We start from the raw sequence: 24,790 nt of genomic DNA, 5'->3' as shown, positions 1-24,790 counted from the left end.
ATCACATTGTAGGATTGTTTTTGAATTTATTTGCAAATTATGGTGGAAAATAAGTATTTGGTCAATAACAAAAGTTTCTCAATACTTTGTTATATACCCTTTGTTGGCAATGACACAGGTCAAACGTTTTCTGTAAGTCTTCACAAGGTTTTCACACACTGTTGCTGGTATTTTGGCCCATTCCTCCATGCAGATCTCCTCTAGAGCAGTGATGTTTTGGGGCTGTCGCTGGGCAACACAGACTTTTAACTCCCTCCAAAGATTTTCTATGGGGTTGAGATCTGGAGACTGGCTAGGCCACTCCAGGACCTTGAAATGCTTCTTACGAAGCCACTCCTTCGTTGCCCGGGCGGTGTGTTTGGGATCATTGTCATGCTGAAAGACCCAGCCACGTTTCATCTTCAATGCCCTTGCTGATGGAAGGAGGTTTTCACTCAAAATCTCACGATACATGGCCCCATTCATTCTTTCCTTTACACTGATCAGTCGTCCTGGTCCCTTTGCAGAAAAACAGCCCCAAAGCATGATGTTTCCACCCCCATGCTTCACAATAGGTATGGTGTTCTTTGGATGCAACTCAGCATTCTTTGTCCTCCAAACACGACGAGTTGAGTTTTTAGCAAAAAGTTATATTTTGGTTTCATCTGACCATATGACATTCTCCCAATCCTCTTCTGGATCATCCAAATGCACTCTAGCAAACTTCAGACGGGCCTGGACATGTACTGGCTTAAGCAGGGGGACATGTCTGGCACTGCAGGATTTGAGTCCCTGGCGGCGTAGTGTGTTACTGATGGTAGGCTTTGTTACTTTGGTCCCAGCTCTCTGCAGGTCATTCACTAGGTCCCCCCGTGTGGTTCTGGGATTTTTGCTCACCGTTCTTGTGATCATTTTGACCCCACGGGGTGAGATCTTGCGTGGAGCCCCAGATCGAGGGAGATTATCAGTGGTCTTGTATGTCTTCCATTTCCTAATAATTGCTCCCACAGTTGATTTCTTCAAACCAAGCTGCTTACCTATTGCAGATTCAGTCTTCCCAGCCTGGTGCAGGTCTACAATTTTGTTTCTGGTGTCCTTTGACAGCTCTTTGGTCTTGGCCATAGTGGAGTTTGGAGTGTGACTGTTTGAGGTTGTGGACAGGTGTCTTTTATACTGATAACAAGTTCAAACATGTGCCATTAATACAGGTAACGAGTGGAGGACAGAGGAGCCTCTTAAAGAAGAAGTTACAGGTCTGTGAGAGCCAGAAATCTTGCTTGTTTGTAGGTGACCAAATACTTATTTTCCACCATAATTTGCAAATAAATTCATACAAAATCCTACAATGTGATTTTCTGGAAAAATAATTCTCAATTTGTCTGTCATAGTTGACGTGTACCTATGATGAAAATTACAGGCCTCTCTCATCTTTTTAAGTGGGAGAACTTGCACAATTGGTGGCTGACTAAATACTTTTTTTCCCCACTGTATGTATGTGTGTGTGTATATACAGTGCTATGAAAAAGTATTTGCCCCCTTTCTAATTTTCTCTACTTTTGCATATTTGTGATACTGAATGTTATCAGATCTTCAACCAAAACCTAATATTAGATAAAGGGAACATAACTGAACAAATAACACAACAATTACATATTTATTTCATTTATTTCATAAACAAAGTTATGCAACACCCAATTCCCCTGTGTGAAAAAGTAATTGCCCCCTTACACTCAATAGCTGGTTGTGCCACCTTTAGCTGCAATGACTCCAACCAAATGCTTCCTGTAGTTGTTGATCAGTCTCTCACGTCGCTGTGGAGGAATTTTTGCCCACTCTTCCATGTAGAGCTGCTTTAACTCAGTGACGTGTGGGTTTTCAAACATGAACTGCTCATTTCAAGTCCTGCCACAACATCTCAATTGGGATTAGGTCTGGACTTTGACTAGGCCATTCCAAAACTTCAAATGTGTTGCTTTTTAGCAATTTTCATGTAGACTTGATTGTGTGTTTTGGATCATTGTCTTGCTGCATGACCCAGCTGTGCTTCAGCTTCAGCTCACAGACGGATGGTCTGACATTCTCCTGTAGAATTCTCTGATACAGAGCAGAATTCATGGTTCCTTCTATTAAGGCAAGTCGTCCAGGTCCTGAGGCAGCAAAGCATCCCCAAACCATCACACCACCACCACCATGCTTGACCTTTGGTATGATGTTCTTACTGTGGAATGCAGTGTTTGGTTTTCGCCAGGCATAATGGGACCCATCTCGTCCAAAATGTTGACTCAAGTTTGCCAAAAAGCCCCTGGATGATCATCAAGACTCTTGGAAGAACGTTCTATGGACAAATGATTCAAAAGTATAACTTTTTGGACGACATGGTTCCAGTAATGCCTGGCGAAAACCAAACTCTGCATTCCACAGTAAGAACATCATACCAAAGGTCAAGCATGGTGGTGGTGGTGTGATGGTTTGGGGATGCTTTGCTGCCTCAGGACCTGGACGACTTGCCTTAATTTATCAGTATCACAAATATGCAAAAGTAGAGAAAATTAGAAAGGGGGCAAATACTTTTTCATAGCACTGTATATGTATGTATGTATGTATGTGTATGTGTGTGTATATATATATCCCCCATATGTTTTTTTTTCTCGCATATATATACAGTTAAGTCTGAAGTTTACATACACTTATGTTGGAGTCATTAAAACTCGTTTTTCAACCACTCCACAAATTTCTTGTTAACAAACTATAGTTTTGGCAAGTCGGGTAGGACATCTACTTTGTGCCTGACACAAGTAATTTTTCCAACAATTGTTTACAGACAGATTATTTCACTTATAATTCACTGTATCACAATTCCAGTGGGTCAGAAGTTTACATACACTAAGTTGACTGCGCCTTTAAACAGCTTGGAAAATTCCAGAAAATGATGTCATGGCTTTAGAAGCTTCTGATAGGCTACTTGACATAATTTGAGTCAATTGGAGGTGTACCTGTGGATGTATTTCAAGGCCTACCTTCAAACTCAGTGCCTCTTTGCTTGACATCATGGGAAAATCAAAAGAAATCAGCCAATACCTCAGAAAAACAATTGTAGACCTCCACAAGTCTGGTTCATCCTTGGGAGCAATTTCCAAATGCCTGAAGGTACCACGTTCATCTGTACAAACAATAGTACACAAGTATAAACACCATGGGACCATGCAACCGTCATACTGCTCAGGAAGGAGACGCGTTCTGTCTCCTAGAGATGAACGTACTTTGGTGCGAAAAGTGCAAATCAATCCCAGAACAACAGCAAAGAACCTTGTGAAGATGCTGGAGGAAACCGATAAAAAAGTATCTATATCCACAGTAAAACTAGTCCTATATCGACATAACCTGAAAGGCCGCTCAGCACGGAAGAAGCCACTGCTCCAAAACCGTCATAAAAAAGCCAGACTACGGTTTGCAACTGCACATGGGGACAAAGATCGTACTTTTTGGAGAAATGTCCTCTGGTTTGATGAAACGAAAATAGAACTGTTTGGCCATAATGACCATTGTTATGTTTGGAGGAAAAAGGGGGTTGCTTGCAAGCCGAATTGGGGATCATACTTAGGCAGCCTATTGGCACTGTGTAGTTGTGTTCCTGCTCCTCGCACCAAGCCAGTGGTGCGCGTCGCCAGCCCAGCCCGGCCCGTTCCTGCTCCTCGCACCAACCCAGTGGTGCGCGTCGCCAGTCCGGCCCGGCCCATTCCTGCTCCTCGCACCAAGCCAGGGGTGCGCGTCGCCAGTCCGGGCCGGCCCGTTCCTGCTCCTCGCACCAAGCCAGTCGTGCGCGTCGCCAGTCCGGCCCGTTCCTGCTCCTCGCACCAAGCCAGTGTTGTGCGTCGCCAGTCCGGCCCGGCCCGTTCCTGCTCCTCGCACCAAGCCAGTGGTGCGCGTCGCCAGTCCGGCCCGGCCCGTTCCTGCCCCTCGCACCAAGCCAGTGGTGCGTGTTCCTAGTCCGGTCCGGCCCGTGCCTGCTCCTCGCACCAGACCAGTGGTGCGTTTGTCCAGTCCGGCACGGCCCGTGTCCGTTCCACCGGTGCCTGGTCCGGCACCGGTCAGCTGCTCCACGCCAGAGCAGTCCTCTCCACCGGTGCCTGATCCAGCTCCGGTCAGCGGCTACACTCCGGAGCCAGAGCAGTCCGCTCCACCGGTGCCTGATCCAGCTCCGGTCAGCGGCTCCACTCCGGAGCCAAAGCAGTCCGCTCCACCGGTGCCTAGTCCGGCTCCGGTCAGTGGCTCCAGTCCAGACCATGACGTCAGCCCCTCTCCAGGTTCGGGGTCTCCCACACCAGGGTCCAGACAGGGCCTGGCGTATCGTGGGAGGAAGGAGAGGGGAAGCAATGCGCCGAGGTCTAGACCAGACCAGGGGCGCAACAGGGAGGCGGAGAGTGAGAGGTCGTCACGCCCCGAGCCGGATCCGCCTCCAAGGCGGAATGCCCACCCGGCCCCTACCCGGTTATGTTTATGTTGTGCGGTCGGAGTCCGCACCTTTGGGGGGCGGGGGGTACTGTCACGCCCTGACTCAGGGGACGCTTATATGTTGAGTCAGGGTGTGTATATTCCTTGTTGTGCTAGTATGTGTGGATCTATGTTGGCCGGTGTGGTTCCCAATCAGAGGCAGCTGTCGCTCGTTGTCTCTGATTGATTGGGGATCATACTTAGGCAGCCTATTGGCACTGTCTAGTTGTGGGATCTTGTTCCGTGTAAGGTATGTTGTGTGTGCTACCTTGGACTTCATGTTTTGTTTAGTTTGTTGTTTTGTCGTGGTGTTTATCAGTAAATAAACATGTACATATATCACGCTGCGCCTTGGTCTGACCCATCATTAAACGAACGTGACAGCCCTGACCTCAATCCTATAAAAAAGTTGTGGGCAGAACTGAAAAAGCGTGTGCGAGAAAGGAGGCCTACAAACCTGACTCAGTTACACCAGCTCTGTCAGGAGGAATGGGCCAAAATTCACCCAACTTATTGTGGGAAGCTTGTGGAAGACTACCCGAAACGTTTGACCCAAGTTAAACAATGTTAAAGGCAATGCTACCAAATCTTAATTGAGTGTATGTAAACTTCTGACCCACTGGGAATGTGATGAAATAAATAAAAGCTGAAATAAATAATTCTCTCTACTATTATTCTGACATTTCACATTCTTAAAATAAAGTGGTAATCCAAACTGACCTAAGACAGGGAATTTTTACTAGGATTAAATGTCAGGAATTGTGAAAAACCTGAGTTTAAATGTATTTGGCTAAGGTGTATGTAAACTTACGACTTCAACTGTTGCATATATATATATATATATATATATATATATATATATATATATATATATATATATATATATATATATATATATGCGAGAAAAAAAACATATGGGGGATTGGAAGTGATGCAGACAATTACATTGTTGGAAGTTACAATCTATCTGCAATCTTAAAGCTGATCTACCCCCTAAAAAAATAAGGCTGTAACGTTACAAAATGTGGAAAAAGTCAAGGGGTCTGAATACTTTCCGAATCAATTACATTGATTGAAGCCACAGTTTATCTGCAATATTAAAGCTGATCTACCCCATAACATTAAAGAAAACACACAAAAAACACCTTCTGTTTCCCTCTTCCACTCATTATTTTATTCCATCTCCATAATTGTCTATAAATCAGGTGGCTTAGTGCAATCAAACAGGATCAACAGAACTAACTGGGGTTATAAATCAGCCCAGTGGTTTATGGGAGCTGTCAGGAACAAATAGAGGCTCTGATAGAAGGTCATGGTTTCGCGACGGCACCGGGAATGTATTCTCCTCGCTCTCTCTCTCTCTCTCTCTCTCTCTCTCTCTCTCTCTCTCTCTGTCACTGTCTCTCTCTCTCTCTCTGTCTCTCTCTCTCTCTCTGTCTCTCTCTTGCTCTGTCTCTCTCTTGCTCTGTCTCTCTCTTGCTCTCTCTTTGTTTCTCTCTTCTCTCTCTCTCTCCCTGTCACTGTCTCTCTCTCTCTGTCTCTCTCTCTGTCTCGCTGTCTCTGTCTCTCTGTCTTGCTCTCTCTTTGTTTCTATCTCCTCTTTCCCTCTCTCTCTCTGTCACTGTCTTGCTCTCTCTCGTTCTCGTTCTCTCTCTCTCTATCTCTCTGTCTCTTACGCTGTCTCTCTCTCATTTACATTTCAATTCAATTTAAGGGCTTTATTGGCATGGGAAACATATGTTAACATTGCCAAAGCAAGTGAAATAGACAATAAACAAAAGTGAAATAAACTATAAAAAATTAACAGTAAACATTATACTCACAAAAGGTCCAAAAGAATAAAGACATTTCAATGTCATATTATGTCTATATACAGTGTTATAATGATGTGCAAATAGTTAAAGTACAAAAGGAGAATAAATAAACATAAATATAGGTTGTATTTACAATGGTGTTTGTTCTTCACTGGTTGCCCCTTTCTTGTGGCAACAGGTCACAAATCATGTTGCTGTGATTGGGAGTTTATCCAAATTGGATTTGTTTTCGAATTCTTTGTGGGTCTGTGTAATCTGAGGGAAGTATGTGTCTCTAATATGGTCATACATTTGGCAGGAGGTTAGGAAGTGCAGCTCAGTTTCCACCTCATTATGTGGGCAGTGTGCACATAGCCTGTCTTCTCTTGAGAGCCAGGTCTGCCTACGGCGGCCTTTGTCAATAGCAAGGCTATGCTCACTGAGTCTGTACATAGTCAAAGCTTTCCTTAAGTTTGGGTCAGTCACAGTGGTCAGGTATTCTGCCACTGTGTACACTCTGTTTAGGGACAAATAGCATTCTAATTTGCGCTGTTTTTTTGTCAATTCTTTCCAATGTGTCAAGTAATTATCTTCTTGTTTTCTCATGATTTGGTTAGGTCTAATTGTGTTGCTGTCCTGGACCTCTGTGGGGTCTGTTTGTGTTTGTGAACAGAGCCCCAGGACCAGCTTGCTTAGGGGACTCTTCTCCAGATAATGCAGAGGATTTTCCCAAGGTTCTCTCTCTCTCTTTCTTTGAGTTGTCAGTTCTCTCTGGGTCATGGTTTGCATTGCCACCTGGAATGGATTATCTTCCTCCCTCTCTCTCTCCACCCCCCCTCTCTCTCTCTCTCTCTCTCTCTCTCTAGCTCTCATTCTCTATCTCTCTCTCTCTATTCCCCTCTCTCTCCCTCTCTCTTTGCTTCCCTCTCTATCTCTATTTCTTATCTTCTCTCTCTGGTTTGGGGCAGGAGCTGGAAATGGCGGGGGGAAAGAGGGATAGTCAGGAGGAGGAAGAGAGAGAGGAGTGTGGGTGGCTTGTGGCCACGGTGCTAGAAGGCAATAAAATAACTGTGAAGGATATGACCCATGGGTAACAGGGCAAGGAAAGGTTTTAATAACAGGAGAAGGAGCGAGCGAGAGGGAGAGAGAGAGAGAGAGAGAGAAGGGGGGAGAGAGAGAGGGAGAGAACCTGTTTACAGTATACTGTATGTCACGTCATATGAGAGTATGAAAAAGAGGGTTTTATAATTGGCATGTAGAAACTTCGTATATTATGCGGTTCAATTTTGAACTACTTTTGAAAGCCACCGGTTACAAAAATGGAAGAAAAAGCCAAATAATATTGCAAATAACTAGTCTTAATCAGCATAGCTAAGTTTACATGCATCTAAGCTTTCTTGTGACTCCCCCACTCTCTCTCTCTCTCTCTCTCTCTCTCTCTCCGTCTTTTATCACCCCTCTCTCTCTATTCGCTTACATTCTTACAGTTGTTGTTGAGCCTTGTCACTCTCTGGAGGGGGATTCGATAGCTCTGTTCTCTCTCTCCCCCTTAGGTCCGACCCTGTCCCATCACCCACTAGGTCAGACCCTGTCCCATCACCCACTAGGTCAGACCCTGTCCCATCACCCACTAGGTCAGACCCTGTCCCATCACCCACTAGGTCAGACCCTGTCCCATCACCCACTAGGTCAGACCCTGTCCCATCACCCACTAGGTCAGACGCTGTCCCATCACCCACTAGGTCAGACCCTGTCCCATCACCCACTAGGTCAGACCCTGTCCCATCACCCACTAGGTCAGACCCTGTCCCATCACCCACTAGGTCAGACCCTGTCCCATCACCCACTAGGTCAGACCCTGTCCCATCACCCACTAGGTCAGACGCTGTCCCATCACCCACTAGGTCAGACCCTGTCTGTCCCAGTATCCATTAGGTCAGACCCTGTCCCATCACCCACTAGGTCAGACTAGGGTTGTTATGGTGACCGTATTACCACCACCACCAGTCATGAGTAGGGCTGTGGCGGTCATGACATTTTGTCAGCTGGTGATTTTCAAGCAAATAACTGCCAGTATCACGGTAATTGACTGTTAATTAACATAAAAACATTTTACATCTCCTGGCTTCCACGCATAGCCTACAAGCCGCTGATGCAGACCTTTGGAACATCTACATTTAAAAAAGCATAATAAATCCATGTAATATAGCCTACCCCATGACAATAAACATTTTATTTATTTTAGACAGGTCTAAAGAAACATGATATGAAGAAAATGTAGTCTATTTCAGAAGAACAGAATAGCATACTCTAAGTTGTTGTTATGTTAGGCCCTGATCTGGCTATGCTGTCACGATCGTTATAAGATGCGGACCAAGGCGCAGCGTGATATGCGTACATCTTTTATTTAAGTACACCACAACACGAACAAAAACAACAAACCAAACGATACGTGAAGTCCTAGGTTAAATAACACCAACACAAACCTTCCAGAACAAGATCCCACAATAAACTAGTGCCAAAAGGCTGCCTAAGTATGGTACCCAATCAGAGACAACGAGAATCAGCTGCCTCTGATTGGGAACCACCCTGGCCAACATAGAAAACACGAACTAGAACACAACATAGAAAATCACACATAGAAAATCCACACCCTGGCTCAACATATAAGAGTCCCCAGAGCCAGGGCGTGACATTAGCAGACAAATTTGCTTAGAATTTGGTGGCTTTATTTTATATTATTTTATAGTATGAAGAATACAATTGAACATAGCTGAATAAAATAGAAAGGATATTTTCTCCAAATGATTTGAAAAAAGTTGCATAAAAGGCATGAGCTCTGCTTTGTTTTTTTTGCGCAGGCTGCACTCACTTCATCAGTCTCTCATTCACAATTTGACAAGCACTTGATAATGCCTCGAATTTCCCGGCAGCATCCCCTTTGTGTAGCCGTAATGCCCCCTAAAAAAATACATGTATTTCGCGGCCAGTGGCTGTTGTGCCCTTGGGCTGAATATAATAATTATAATTCCCTTCTCCCAGCTGCGTGCTCTGAAGCACCTCTCACTCACATGGCTCTCTGATATCTCAATTCTTATTAGCCAATGCCCGTCATGTGATCGGGTCCTTCTCACAGGCAACAAGTGAAGACAGACACATCGGGGACGCAACTGCGTGCATCCTTATCGAATTCCGAGGTGCATATTGAAGATGTTGGAAGAACTGTCCATATTTACTTTTTGTCAGCCAACAAGATGAGTAGGCCTAACGAACAGCAAAAGCACTAGCCTATGTCAATCTACATTTTAGTCATTTAGCAGACGCTCTAATCCAGAGCAATTTACAGTTAGTGAGTGCATACATTTTCATACTGGCCCCCCGTGGGAATCAAACCACAACCCTGGCGTTGCAAGCGCCATGCTCTACAAACTGAGCTACACAGGGAGGAGCTACTGTCCCCCATAGTACAAAAGTTGACCTATTTTATTCTGTGCAATAAATAAATATTCCAAACATAGTCTTGGACAGTTGTGGGATGCGATAAATCCCAAATTAATACAACAACTAGCATCAAAAAAGCTTTTAAAAGTAATGAGGCTGACGCAACAGATCAGATCAGAACGTTTAGCTTAAAATGTTGATAAACTATTAGGCTATTTCTTCACATTATAAGTGCAGCAATGCGCACACGGCAGTAGGCTATAAATGTGAATGTTCCAAAATGTAATCAATTAATGGGAAAACACCATTCTCAAAAGTGACTGCAAATGCGATTATGTATGTAATGCTTTTATTATAAAGGTGCTTTTTTGTTGTGAAAATGATCTTCTCCAAACTTGAAACTCATGCGTTGCGTATGTATGCCAGTCAGGCTCTACACCCGTTGTAAAGCGGATTAATGTGCTTAATTTTAAGAAGTTATTTGCCCACTTTTTAGTTGTGATACAAACCTTATCAAAACATATAGGCCTATGGGCCAGGCTACATGAGGTGTGCGTCTATGATTTAAAAAAGTTGCACAAAAAAAGGCATGTGCTGTTTCCTGCCTTACTGCACACCAGCTGGGCGTCATTCCCAAGTGATAATATATCATTCACAAGTGTAGTGGTGGAAAAAGTACCGTATTGTCATACATGAGTAAAAGTAAAGATACTTTAATAGAAAATGACTCAAGTAAAAGTGAAAGGCACCCAGTAAAATACTACTTGAGTAAAAGTCTAAAAGTATTTGGTTTTAAATATACTTAAGTTTCAAAAGTAAATGTAATTGCTCAAATATACTTAAGTATCAAAAGGACAAGTATACATCATTTCAAATTCTTTATATTAAGCAAACCAGACGGCACATTTGTATTGTTTTTTTAAATTTACGGATAGCCAGTGTCACACTCCAACATCATTTACAAATGAAGCATTTGTGTTTAGTGAGTCCGCCAGATCAGAGGCAGTAGGGATGACCAGGGATGTTTTCTTGATAAGTGCATACATTTGAAAAAATGTCCTCCTTGCTAAGCATTCAAAATGTAACGAGTACTTTTGGGTGTCAGGGAAAATGAATGGAGTAAAAAGTACATTATTTTCTTTAGGAATGTAGTGAAGTAAAAGTACACTGTTAAAAATATATAGTATTTAAATTGTTTTTACTTAAGTACTTTACACCACTGCACAAGTGATAGGCTAATATTGTCACCCATCAGACTATTCTTGATTTAATCTTGTCTTTACATATACTAAATAATTTATGTGTGAAATTTGTTTTGATTTAGATTGGACCATTATCATGCACCTGTCTCGAAACAGGGGGGGAAAAATACATGTCATCTATGCACTTAAATAGCGAATGGAGGACGCTTTTACCATGGTTCATTTTCATGCCAGCCAGGTAGGCTATACTCCTGTTGTAAAGAAAAGCAATGTGCTTAATATTAGGAAAGTTGAGAAATAATAATAGCAGGCCTGGCCTATAAATTTTAGTCATTTAGCAGACACTCTTATCCAGAGCAACTTACAGTTAGTGAGTGCATACATTTTTCATACTGGCCCCCTGTGGGAATCGACCCCAAAACCCTGGCATTGCAAGCACCATGCTCTACCAACTGAGCTACAGGAGGCCTTTAGAAAGCTGATGGGAACCTCCACTTTTTAATGGAGACCATCACTGTAAGTCGCTTTGGATAAAAGCGCCTGCTAAATGGCATATTATTATTATTATTATTATTATTATTATTATTATTATTATTATGATCACTCTTTTTTCTCACGCAATTGCATAGCCTATAGAAATGTTGCGCAACATGAGCTCATGGGCTCTCATTAAGTGTTTGATTAGTTTTTGAAAACATTTGCATTGATGTCAGAATGATTAGAGGGACAATAGAGTGCTGAGGACCAGGCAGTTAGCAAGTTTGGTAGGCTACTAATGACCATCAGCAGCATCAGAGCTTGGAGAAGCCTAATTGCCATGACTAAACGATCATGTGGAATTTGACTGCCGTCATGACTCGTAACCGCTGGTGTGGCGATAATATGGTCACCGTAACAGTCCTAGTCATGAGTCATGACCGCAGTCAAATTCCACATGACCGTTGAGTCACGGTAACTAGGCTTCTCCAAAACTGTGCTCTGATGCCACTGATGGTCATTAGTAGCCTACAAAACTTGTTAATGGCCAGTCGCTAATGGCCTGGGACACAACACTCTATTGTCCCTCAAATCACTCTGACATCAATGCAAATCGAATCGAAAATCAAATCAAACCGTTCATGAGAGCTCTGGCATCAGAGTTTGAGCAGAATAGGATCATGTGTTGCGCAGCGAGAGCCAGCTCCACATAGCTGGTTGATACATGGAATTAAATAAGTTATCCTATAAGCCCATGTAGCGCAACATTTCTATAGGCTATGCTATGCAATTGCATGAGAAAACAGAGCTTTCTAAAGGCTAGGCCTACTATATTTATTTCTCAAAGTTCGTAATATTAAAGCACATTGCTTCGCTTTACAACCGGAGGAGCCTACCTGGCTGGCATGAAAATGAACTGCGGGAAAAGCGTCCCCCATTTGCTATTGTCTTTTACACTGCCCCTATTCTGACTGGAGCATGATAATGGCCCATTCTAAATCAGAACTAATTTCACACATATATTATTTAGTATATGTAACGACAAGATTAAATAGAGAATAGTCTGATGGGTGTGAATGTTATCACTTGCATTTTTTGGGGTCTTTTTCAAAGCATAGTTGAATGCATCATGTAGCCTAGCCTGGACAGAGTTTTGACTGGCCACTATTTAAAAGAGGATTCCAGCTTTCTCGTGCTGCTATATTTATTGCTAAATTCTTAAAATTAAGCCCATGATTAAGCCTACGAGTGCAGGGCAGTGTCACACCCTGGCTCTGGGACTCTATATGTTGAGCCAGGGTGTGTTCATTCTATGTATTATATTTCTATGTTGGGGGTTCTAGTTCTTCTGTTTCTTTGTTGGCCTGAGTGACTCCCAATCAGAGGCAACGAGTGTCAGCTGTGGCTGGTTGTCTCTGATTGGGAGCCATATTTAAACTGTCTGTTTTCCCTTGGTGTTTGTGGGTTTTTGTTCCAGTTGGTCATTGTTACCTAGGACGTTACGAGTCGTTTTGTTGTTTTGTATCGTGTGTGCACTTTAACTAATTAAAGTATGTTCGCTCAACACGCTGCGCCTTGGTCCTCCTCTATGTATGACGATCGTGACAGAAAAACCCACCATACAAGGACCAAGCAGCGTGTCCAGGAGCAGGCAGCCTGGACATGGAAGGAGATACAGGCCGGGATGGATCGGCGTCCGTGGGAAGAGACGGTGGAGGCGCGCCGGAGAGAGGAGCAGCGGCGCCAAACGGGTCAACGTCGGACAGGCGAGAGGCAACCCCAGAAAATGTTTAGGGGGGGGCACACCGCATGGACGACGGGGCTGACGGAGGCAGACAAGGGGCGTATTCAGAGGGCCACCAGGTTATGGGGGTCACTGGTAAAGGAAGGGAAGGAAGGTTTAGAGGCACGGCGAGAGGTACTGGGGTGTGTTACCAGTCCGGTCCGGCCCGTTCCAGATCCCGGTATAGAGCCAGTGGTGTGTGTCCCCAGTACGGTCCGGCCTGTCCCTGCTCCACGCACTAAGCCTACGGTGTGCGTCGCCAGCCCAGTCCGGCCTGTCCCTGCTCCACGCACCAAGCCTACGGTGTGCGTCGCCAGCCCAGTCCGGCCTGTCCCTGCTCCACGCACCAAGCCTACGGTGTGCGTCACCAGCCCGGTCCGGCCTGTCCCTGCTCCACGCACCAAGCCTACGGTGTGCGTCGCCAGCCCGGTCCAGCCTGTCCCTGCTCCTCGCACCAAGCCTACGGTGTGCGTCGCCAGCCCGGTCCGGCCTGTCCCTGCTCCTCGCACCAAGCCTACGGTGTGCGTCGCCAGCCCGGTCCGGCCTGTCCCTGCTCCTCGCACCAAGCCTACGGTGTGCGTCGCCAGCCCGGTCCGGCCTGTCCCTGCTCCACGCACCAAGCCTACGGTGTGCGTCGCCAGCCCGGTCCGGCCTGTTCCTACTCCATGCACCAAGCCAGGGGTGCGCATCGTCAGCCCGGCCCGGCCTGTTCCTGCCACTCGCACCAAGTCTACGGTGCGCGTCGCCAGCCCGGCCCGGCCTGTTCCTGCCACTCGCACCAAGCCAGGGGTGCGAGTCGTCAGCCTGGTCCGGCCCGTTCCTACTCCACACACCAAGCCAGGGGTGCGAGTCGTCAGCCTGGTTCGGCCCGTTCCTACTCCACGCACCAAGCCAGGGGTGCGAGTCGTCAGCCCGGTCCGGCCCGTTCCGGCTCCACGCACCAAGCCAGGGGTGCGCGTCGTCAGTCCAGCACAACCCGTGCCTGGGTCACCGGTGCCTGGTAAGGTACCGGTCAACTGCTCCACTACGGAGCTGAAGCTAACCGCTCCTGCTACGTCCAGTTCAGCTCCAGCCAGCGGGGCCAGACCGGACCAGGGGCGCTATGGGGGGGGTTTATTGGAGGGTGGTGGGCAAGGCCGGAGCCAGAACCGCCGCGAGGAGGAATGCCTACCCAGCCCTCCCCTGTTTTGTTCTAGTGGAGGCGCGGTCGCAGTCCGCGCCTTTAGGGGGGGGTACTGTCACACCCTGGCTCTGGGACTCTATATGTTGAGCCAGGGTGTGTTCATTCTATGTGTTATATTTCTATGTTGGGGGTTCTAGTTCTTCTGTTTCTTTGTTGGCCTGAGTGACTCCCAATCAGAGGCAACGAGTGTCAGCTGTGGCTGGTTGTCTCTGATTGGGAGCCATATTTAAACTGTCTGTTTTCCCTTGGTGTTTGTGGGTTTTTGTTCCAGTTGGTCATTGTTACCTAAATAAAAAATCATTCAACACATATATTAGTAGGCTATATGTAAATACAAGATTCAATTGAGAATAGTCTGATGGGTGAGAATATTATCAAGTACTTGTCAAATTGTGAATGAAAGTGTGTGCAGCCTGCACAAGAAAAAGAGCAGAGCCGCATGCCTTTCATGCAAGTTTTTTCAAATCATCATTAGTGGCATCATGCAGCCTTAGAATGTATTATGAATCAAAATATATAGCCTAAGGTTTGTATCACAATTAAAGTAGCATAAATAACTCTACATTAAGCATATAGGAGGACCTGTTTGAAATGATCACTTTGTTAAATCTCAACACAGACACTCCCTCAGAAATCTTTTGGGAAGAAATATAATTGATATTTTATTCAGCTATGTTAAATTGTATTCTCCTTACTATAAAATAATGGCACCGGAATTATAAGCAAATCTTGTCTGCTAAATGAACTAGTGTAGCCCACAGCCATATGGCATAGCCAGAACAGGGCCTAACATAAGGACGACTCAGAATATGCTATTCTGTACTTCTGAAATAGGATACAATTTCAGTAATGTTTCTTTAGTCCTGCCTAAAATAAATAATGGATTTATTGTGATGGTGTAGGCTATATTACAGTCGTGGTCAAAAGTGTTGAGAATGACACAAGTATTGGTCTTCACAAAGTTCGCTGCTTCAGTGTTATGAGATATTTTTGTCAGATGTTACTATGGTATACTGAAGTATAATTACAAGCATTCCATAAGTGTCAAAGGCTTTTATTGACAATTACATTACGTTTATGCAAAGAGTCAATATTTGCAGTGTTGACCCTTCTTTTTCAAGACCTCTGCAATCCGCCCTGGCATGCTGTCAATTAACTTCTGGGCCACATCCTGACTGATGGCAGCCCATTCTTGCATAATCAATGCTTGGAGTTTGTCATAATTTGTGGGTCTTTGTTTGTCCACCCGCTTCTTGAGGATCGACCACAAGTTCTCAATGGAATTAAGGTCTGGGAAGTTTCCTGGCCATGGACCCAAAATGTCGATGTTTTGTTCCCGAGCCACTTAGTTATCACTTTTCCCTTATGGCAAGGTGATCCATCATGCTGGAAAAGGCATTGGTCGTCACCAAACTGTTCTTGGATGGCTGGGAGAAGTTGCTCTCGGAGAATGTGTTGGTACCATTCTTTATTCATGGCTGTGTTCTTAGGCAAAAATGTGAGTGAGCCCACTCCCTTGGCTGAGAAGCAACCCCACACATGAATGGTCTCAGGATGCTTTACTGTTGGCATGACACAGGACTGATGGTAGCGCTCACCTAGTCTTCTCCGGACAAGGTGTTTTCCCGGATGCCCCAAACAATCGGAAAGGGGATTCATCAGAGAAAATGACTTTACCCCAGTCCTCAGCAGTCCAATCCCTGTACCTTTTGCAGAATGTTAGTCTGTCCCTGATGTTTTTCCTGGAGAGAAGTGGCTTCTTTGCTGCCCTTCTTGACACCAGGCCATCCTCCAAAAGTATTTGCCCCACTGTGCGTGCTGATGCACTCGCACCTGCCTGCTGCCATTCCTGAGCAAGCTCTGCACTGGTGGTGCCCCGATCCCGCATCTGAATCAACTTTAGGAGACGGTCCTGGCGCTTGCTGGACTTTCTTGGGCACCCTGACGCCTTCTTCACAACAATTGAACCTCTCTCCTTGAAGTTCTTGATGATCCGATAAATGGTTGATTTAGGTGCAATCTTACTAGGAGCAATATCCTTGCCTGTGAAGCCCTTTTTTGTGCAAAGCAATGATGACGGCACGTGTTTCCTTGCAGGTAACCATGGTTAACAGAGGAAGAACAATGATTTCAAGCACCACCCTCCTTTTAAAGCTTCCAGTCTGTTATTCTAACTCAATCAGCATGACAGAGTGATCTCCAGCCTTGTCCTCGTCAACACTCTCACCTGTGTTAACGAGAGAATCACTGACATGATGGCTGCTGGTCCTTTTGTGGCAGGGCTGAAATGCAGTGGAAATGTTTTTTTTGGGATTCAGATTCATTTTTATGGCAAAGAGGGACTTTGCAATTAATTGCAATTCATCTGATCACTCTTCATGACATTCTGGAGTATATGCAAATTGCCATCATCAAAACTGAGGCAGCAGACTTTGTGAAAATTTGTATTTGTGTCATTCTCAAACCTTTTGACCACGACTGTACATGGATTTATTAGACTTTTTAAAAATGTTGATGTTCCAAAGGTCCGCATCAGTGGCTTGAAGGCTATACGTGGAAGCCCGGAGATGCTGAACATGTTTATGTTAATTAACGGTCAATTGCCATAAGACTGGCACCACACACTGCCCTGTCTAACCGCTGCCCTATCTAACATCTAACCACTTCCCTATCTAACATCTAACCACTGCCCTATCTATCATCTAAACACTGCCCTTGTCACGATCGTCGTAGAGAGCAGACCAATGCGCAGCGTTAGTTGCAAACATACTTCACCTTATTATCTTTAGTGATAATATAACAACAAAACAATCAACGAAACGTGCAGTCCTATGGTTAACACAGAAACAAACCAAACGGAAACAAGATCCCACAAACACTAAGGGAAACAGACTGTTTAAATATGGCTCCCAATCAGAGACAACCAGCAACAGCTGACACTCGTTGCCTCTGATTGGGAGCCACTCTGGCCAACATAGAAATACCACAACTAGAACTCCCACACAGAACATAAACACATAGAATTTACACACCCTGGCTCAACATATAGAGTCCCCAGAGCCAGGGTGTGACAGTACCCCCCCAAAGGCGCGGACTGCGACCGCGCCTGAACATAAACAAACCAGGGGAGGGCTGGGTGGGCATTCCTCCTCGGAGGCGGTTCCGGCTCCGGGCTAGACCACCACCCTCCAATAATCCCCCCGTAGCGCCCCTGGTCCGGTCTGGCCCCGCTGGCTGGAGCTGAACTGGACATCGTAGGAGCGGATAGCTTCAGCTCCGGTGTGGAGCAGCTGACCGGTACCTGACCAGGCACCGGTGACCCAGGCACGGGTTGTGCCGGACTGACGACGCACACCCCTGGCGTGGTGCGTGGAGCAGGAATGAGCCGGACCGGGCTGACGTGCGCACCCCTGGCTTGGTGCGTGGAGCAGCTACGGGCCGGACCGGGCTGACGCATGCGCACCCCCGGCTTGGTGCGTGGAGCAGCTACGGGCCGGACCGGGCTGACGCTGCGCACTCCCTGGCTTGGTGCGTGGAGCAGCAACGGGCCGGACCGGGCTGACGATGCGCACCCCTGGCTTGGTGCGTGGAGCAGCAACGGGCCGGACCGGGCTGACGCTCGCGCACTTCGGCTTGGGCGTGGAGCAGCAATGGGCCGGACCGGGCTGACGATGCGCACCCCTGGCTTGGTGCGTGGAGCAGCAACGGGCCGGACCGGGCTGACGATGCGCACCCCCTGGCTTGCGCGTGGAGCAGGAACGGGCCGGACCGGGCTGACGATGCGCACCCCTGACTTGGTGCGTGAAGCAGGAACGGGCTGGACCGGGCTGACGACTCGCACCCCTGGCTTGGTGCGAGTGGCAGGAACGGGCCGGGCTGGCGACGCACACCGTAGCTTTGGTGCGAGTGGCAGGAACAGGCCGGGCCGGGCTGGCGACGCGCACCGTAGCTTTGGTGCGAGTGGCAGGAACAGGCCGGGCCGGGCTGGCGACGCGCACCGTAGGCTTGGTGCGAGTGGCAGGAACAGGCCGGGCCGGGCTGGCGACGCGCACCGTAGACTTGGAGCGAGTGGCAGGAACAGGCCGGGTCGGGCTGGCGACGCGCACCGTAGACTTGGTGCGAGTGGCAGGAACAGGCCGGGCCGGGCTGGCGACGCGCACCGTAGGCTTGGTGCGCAGTGGCAGGAACAGGCCGGGCCGGGCTGGCGACGCGCACCGTAGGCTTGGTGCGAGGGGCAGGAACAGGCCGGGCCGGGCTGGCGACGCGCACCGTAGGCTTGGTGCGAGGAGCAGGAACAGGCCGGGCCGGGCTGGCGACGCACACCGTAGGCTTGGTGCGGGGAGCAGGAACAGGCCGGGCCGGGCTGGCGACGCACACCGTAGGCTTGGTGCGGGGAGCAGGAACAGGCCGGGCTGGGCTGGCGACGCGCACCGTAGGCTTGGTGCGAGGGGCAGGAACAGGCCGGGCCGGGCTGGCGACGCACACCGTAGGCCTTCTCCCTTATCGCCTCCAATAGCTCCACCCTCTGCACCACTAACTCCTGCTCCCTCTGCGCCAATAGCCCCCTTAACCTGGTGGCCTCCTCACCTAACCTCCTACTACGCCCTGTAGCTGCCTCCTGCTGCCCCGTCGCCCATGCCGTATGCCCCCCCCTAAAACATTTTTGGGGTTGCCTCTCGTCCGTCCGACGACGACACTGTTGACGCCGTTGCTCCTCTCTCCGTCGCGCCTCTACCGTCTCACTCCATGGACGGCGATCCATCCCGGCCTGGATTTCCTCCCAGGTCCAGGACCCCTGCCCGTCCAATATTTGCTCCCACGTCCAGGCTGCCTGCTCCTGGACACGCTGCTTGGTCCTGGTATGGTGGGATCTTCTGTCACGAACGTCGTAGAGAGTAGACCAATGCGCAGCGTTGGTTGCGAACATACTTAACTGTATTATCTTAAGTGATAATATCACAACAAAACAATAAACGAAACGTGCAGTCCTACGGTTAACACAGAAACAAACCAAACGGAAACAAGATCCCACAAACACTAAGGGAAACAGACTGTTTAAATATGGCTCCCAATCAGAGACAACCAGCAACAGCTGACACTCGTTGCCTCTGATTGGGAGCCACTCTGGCCAACATAGAAATACCACAACTAGAACTCCCACACAGAACATAAACACATAGAATTTACACACCCTGGCTCAACATATAGAGTCCCCAGAGCCAGGGTGTGACAGCCCTATCTAACATCTAACCACTGCCCGATCTAACATCTAAACACTGCCCGATCTAACATCTAAACACTGCCCTATCTAACATCTAAACACTGCCCTATCTAACATCTAAACACTGCCCGATCTAACATCTAAACACTGCCCGATCTAACATCTAAACACTGCCCGATCTAACATCTAAACACTGCCCTATCTAACATCTAAACACTGCCCGATCTAACATCTAAACACTGCTCGATCTAACATCTAAACACTGACCGATCTAACATCTAAACACTGCCCCGAGGCTGCTACCACTAGTACTCTGAATGCAGGGCAGGACTCTCTAGAGAGACAGCCATTTGAGACACACACATACAGGCATGGATGGAATGTACAGCAACCACACACCCACACACACACACACACACACACACTCTCTTTCTTTCTCTTTTTCCCTCTCTCTCTCACTCCATCTCTTTCCCTCTCTGTATGTCTGTGACATTTCTACTGTGCCGTGACTTGTGAAGGCAGTATACCCAGGTAACACTTTACCCCTCCCACCTTCTCCCTCTTCTTCTCCTCCCTCTGCTCCATTATATCCTTCTGTTTGTTCTCACTCTTCCACTCATTCTTTTTTGTCATCTCCATAATTGTCTATAAATCGGGCGGCTTAGTGCAATCAAACAGGATCAACAGGACTGACTGAGGGTGTACATTTCACCTGCCCTGACTGCAAATATGTAATGGAGGCATCAATGTCCCTTTAGCTCACCGTACTAGTTGAGAGCGGGATGTTGCGGGTGGCGAGGGGCACTCGCTTTCTCTCTCTCTCTCTCTCTGTCTCTGTCTCTGTCTCGCTCTCTCTCTCTCTCGCTCTCTCTCTCGCTCTCTCTCTCTCTCTCTCTCGCTCTCTCTCTATGTCACTCTCTCACTCTTGCTCTCTCTTGCTCTATCTCTCGCTCTCTCACTTTCTCTCTCTCTATGTCACTCTCTCTGTCTCTCGCTCTCTATGTCACTCTCTCTCTATGTCACTCTCTCTTGCTCTATCTCTCTCTCTCTCTCTCGCTTTCTCTCTCTCGGTCACTCTCTTTCTCTCGCTTTCTCTCTCTCTATGTCACTCTCTCACTCTTGCTCTCTCTATATCTATGTCACACTCTCTCTCTGTCACTCTCTTGCTCTATCTCTCTCTCACTTTCTCTCTCTCTATGTCACTGTCTCTCTCTCTCTATGTCACTCTCTCTATGTCACTCTCTCTTGCTCTATCTCTCTCTCTCTCTCTCGCTTTCTCTCGCTCTCAGTCACTCTTTCTATGTCACTCTCTTGCTCTCTCTCTCTCTCTCGCTTTCTCTCTCTGTCACTCTCTCTCTCTCTCTGTCACTCTCTTTCTCTCTCTCTATGTCTCTCTCTCTCTCTATGTCACTGTCTCTCTCTGACTCTCTCTCTGTCACTCTCTCTCTCTATGTCACTCACTCTCTCTGTCACTCTCTCTCTCTCTCTCTCTCTCTCTCTCTCTCTCTCTCTCTCTCTGCTCTATGTCACTCTCTTGCTCTCTCTCTCTCTTTCACTTGCTTTCTCTCTCTGTCTCTCTCTTGCTCTCGCTTTCTCTCTCTCTCTCTCTCTCTCTCTCTCTCTCTCTCTCTCTCTCTCTCTCTCTCTCTCTCTCTCTCTCTCTCTCTCTCTCTCTCTCTCTCTCTCTCTCTCTCATTTTCAATTGAAAAATGATGGAGGCCACTGTGTTCTTGGGGACCTTCAATGCTGCAGAAATCTTTGGGTACCCTTCCCCAGATCTGTGCCTCGACACAATCCTGTCTCGGAGCACTAAGGAAAATGGCTTGGTTTTTGCTCTGACATGCACAGTCAACTGTGGGACCTTATATAGACAGGTATGTGCCTTTCCAAATCATGTCCAATCAGTTGAATTTACCACAGGTGGACTCCAATCGAGTTGTAGAAACATCTCAAGGATGATCAGTGGAAACAGGATGCACCTGAGCTCAATTTCGAGTTCCATAGCAAAGAGTCTGAATACTTATGTAAATAAGGTATTTCAGTTTTTTATTTTTTATTATTTGCAAAGATTTCTAATAACCTGTTTTCGCTTTGTCATTATGGGGTATTGTATGTAGATTGATGAGAATTTTTATTAATTTAATCCATTTTAGAATAAGGCTGTAACGTAACAAAATGTGGAAAAAGTCAAGGGGTCTGAATATTTTCCGAATGCACTGTATTTCACATTATATGTGAGCTTGAAAAAGAGGGCATGTAATTGGCTGAAACATCATATATTACGTGGTTCTATTTCGATCTATTATTAAAAGCCATCGGTTAAAAAAATGGAATATAAACCGAATCGTATCGCAAAGAACTAATCCTAATCAGCATGGCCAGTTTTACATCCATTTAAGCTATATTTTGACTCCCCCCTCTCTCTCTCTCTCTCTCTCTCTCTCTCTCTCTCTCTCTCTCTCTCTCTCTCTCTCTCTCTCTCTCTCTCTCTCAATTCAATTCAATTTAAGGGCTTTATCCTCTCTCTCTCTCTCTCTCTCTCTCTCTCTCTCTCTCTCTCTCTCATCACCCCTCTCTCTCTCTCTCTCATCACCCCTCTCTCTTTCTATTGCTTTACATTCTTACAGTTCTTGTTGAGCCTTGTCACTCTCTCTCCCCCTGTCCCATCACCCACTAGGTCAGACCCTGTCCCATCACCCACTAGGTCAGACCCTGTCCCATCACCCACTAGGCCAGACCCTGTCCCATCACCCACTAGGCCAGACCCTGTCCCATCACCCACTAGGCCAGACCCTGTCCCATCACCCACTAGGCCAGACCCTATCCCATCACCCACTAAGCCAGACCCTGTCCCATCACCCACTAGGTCAGACCCTGTCCCATCACCAACTAGATCAGACCCTGTCTCATCACCCATTAGGTCAGACCCTGTCTCATCACCCACTAGGTCAGACCCTGTCTCATCACCCAATAGGTCAGACCCTGTCTCATCACCCACTAGGTCAGACCCTGTCTCATCACCCACTAGGCCAGACCCTGTCCCATCACCCACTAGGTCAGACCCTGTCCCATCACCCACTAGGTCAGACCCTGTCCCATCACCCACTAGGCCAGACCCTGTTTCATCACCCACTAGACCAGACCCTGTCCCATCACCCATTAAGCCAGACCCTGTCCCATCACCCACTAGATCAGACCCTGTCCCATCACCCATTAAGCCAGACCCTGTCCCATCACCCACTAGATCAGACCCTGTCCAATCTCCCATTAAGCCAGACCATGTCTCATCACCCACTAGGCCAGACCATGTCTCATCACCCACTAGGTCAGACCATGTCTCATCACCCACTAGGCCAGACCCTGTCCCATCACCCACTAGATCAGACCCTGTCCCATCACCCATTAAGCCAGACCCTGTCCCATCACCCACTAGATCAGACCCTGTCCAATCTCCCATTAAGCCAGACCATGTCTCATCACCCACTAGGCCAGACCATGTCTCATCACCCACTAGGCCAGACCCTGTCCCATCACCCACTAGGTCAGACCCTGTCCCATCACCCATTAAGCCAGACCCTGTCCCATCACCCACTAGATCAGACCCTGTCCCATCACCCATTAAGCCAGACCATGTCTCATCACCCATTAGGTCAGACCCTGTCTCATCACCCACTAGGTCAGACCCTGTCTTATCACCCACTAGGTCAGACCCTGTCCCATCACCCACTAGGTCAGACCCTGTCCCATCACCCACTAGGTCAGACCCTGTCCCATCACCCACTAGGTCAGACCCTGTCCCATCACCCACTAGGTCAGACCCTGTCCCATCACCCACTAGGCCAGACCCTGTCCCATCACCCACTAGGTCAGACCCTGTCTCATCACCCATTAAGCCAGACCCTGTCCCATCACCCACTAGATCAGACCCTGTCCGATCACCCATTAAGCCAGACCCTGTCCCATCACCTACTAGGCCAGACCCTGTCCCATCACCCACTAGGTCAGACACTGTCCCATCCCCCACTAGATCAGACCCTGTCCCATCACCCACTGGGCCAGACCCTGTCTCATCACCCACTAGATCAGACCCTGTCTCATCACCCACTAGGTCAGACCCTGTCTCATCACCCACTAGGTCAGACCCTGTCTCATCACCCACTAGGTCAGACCCTGTCTCATCACCCACTAGGTCAGACCCTGTCTCATCACCCACTAGGTCAGACCCTGTCTCATCACCCACTAGGTCAGACCCTGTGTCATCACCCACTAGGTCAGACCCTGTGTCATCACCCACTAGGTCAGACCCTGTGTCATCACCCACTAGGTCAGACCCGGTGTCATCACCCACTAGGTCAGACCCGGTGTCATCACCCACTAGGTCAGACCTGGTGTCATCACCCACTAGGTCAGACCCGGTCTCATCACCCACTAGGTCAGACCCGGTCTCATCACCCACTAGGTCAGACCCTGTCCCATCACCCACTAGGTCAAACCCTGTCCCATCACCCACTAGGTCAGACCCTGTCTCATCACCCACTAGGTCAGACCCTGTTTCATCCCCCACTAGGTCAGACCCTGTGTCATCACCCACTAGGTCAGACCCTGTGCATCACCCACTAGGTCAGACCCTGTCTCATCACCCAGTAGGTCAGACCATGTCTCATCACCCACTAGGCCAGACCATGTCTCATCACCCACTAGGCCAGACCATGTCTCATCACCCACTAGGTTAGACCCTGTCTCATCACCCACTAGGTCAGACCCTGTCTCATCACCCACTAGGTCAGACCCTGTCTCATCACCCAGTAGGTCAGACCCTGTGTCATCACCCAGTAGGTCAGACCCTGTCTCATCACCCAGTAGGTCAGACCCTGTCTCATCACCCAGTAGGTCAGACCCTGTGTCATCACCCACTAGGTCAGACCCTGTCTCATCACCCACTAGGTCAGACCTTGTCTCATCACCCAGTAGGTCAGACCTTGTCTCATCACCCAGTAGGTCAGACCCTGTCTCATCACCCACTAGGTCAGACCCTTCCATAGATATTTATAACATGATGTCCCTGTTATTGTCTTCTTGTCGCTATTCATTATCCAAGACAATCTCTGAACTGTTTACTGTTTTCATCCCTCTCTTCTCTCTGTCTCTCTCTCTCTCTCTCTCTCTCTCTCTCTTTCTGTCTCTCTCTCTCTCCCCCCTCTCTCTTTTTCTTTCTCCCCC

The 24,790-nt window shown here is 47.8% G+C and overlaps 2 protein-coding genes across 2 annotated transcripts in view; both read left to right on the top strand.

The window, feature by feature from the left end:
• pcsk6 (proprotein convertase subtilisin/kexin type 6) overlaps positions 1–24,790 on the top strand; it is a 107,344-nt gene that overhangs the window by 76,353 nt on the left and 6,201 nt on the right. The window lies entirely within an intron of this gene.
• On the top strand, positions 7,144–24,770 carry LOC123485051 (proline-rich extensin-like protein EPR1). Its single transcript, XM_045215900.1, has 2 exons — positions 7,144–8,225; positions 22,248–24,770. The coding sequence occupies exons 1-2, from the start codon at positions 7,645–7,647 to the stop codon at positions 24,301–24,303; spliced, it is 2,637 nt and encodes an 878-aa protein (XP_045071835.1). The 5' UTR covers positions 7,144–7,644; the 3' UTR covers positions 24,304–24,770.

This window comes from Coregonus clupeaformis, unplaced genomic scaffold, assembly GCF_020615455.1.
Source record: "Coregonus clupeaformis isolate EN_2021a unplaced genomic scaffold, ASM2061545v1 scaf0547, whole genome shotgun sequence".
In the NCBI taxonomy this organism is placed as follows: Eukaryota; Metazoa; Chordata; class Actinopteri; order Salmoniformes; family Salmonidae; genus Coregonus; species Coregonus clupeaformis.
The sequence above is the reverse complement of the archived record's forward strand: the minus strand, read 5'-3'. Positions and strand labels throughout refer to the sequence as shown.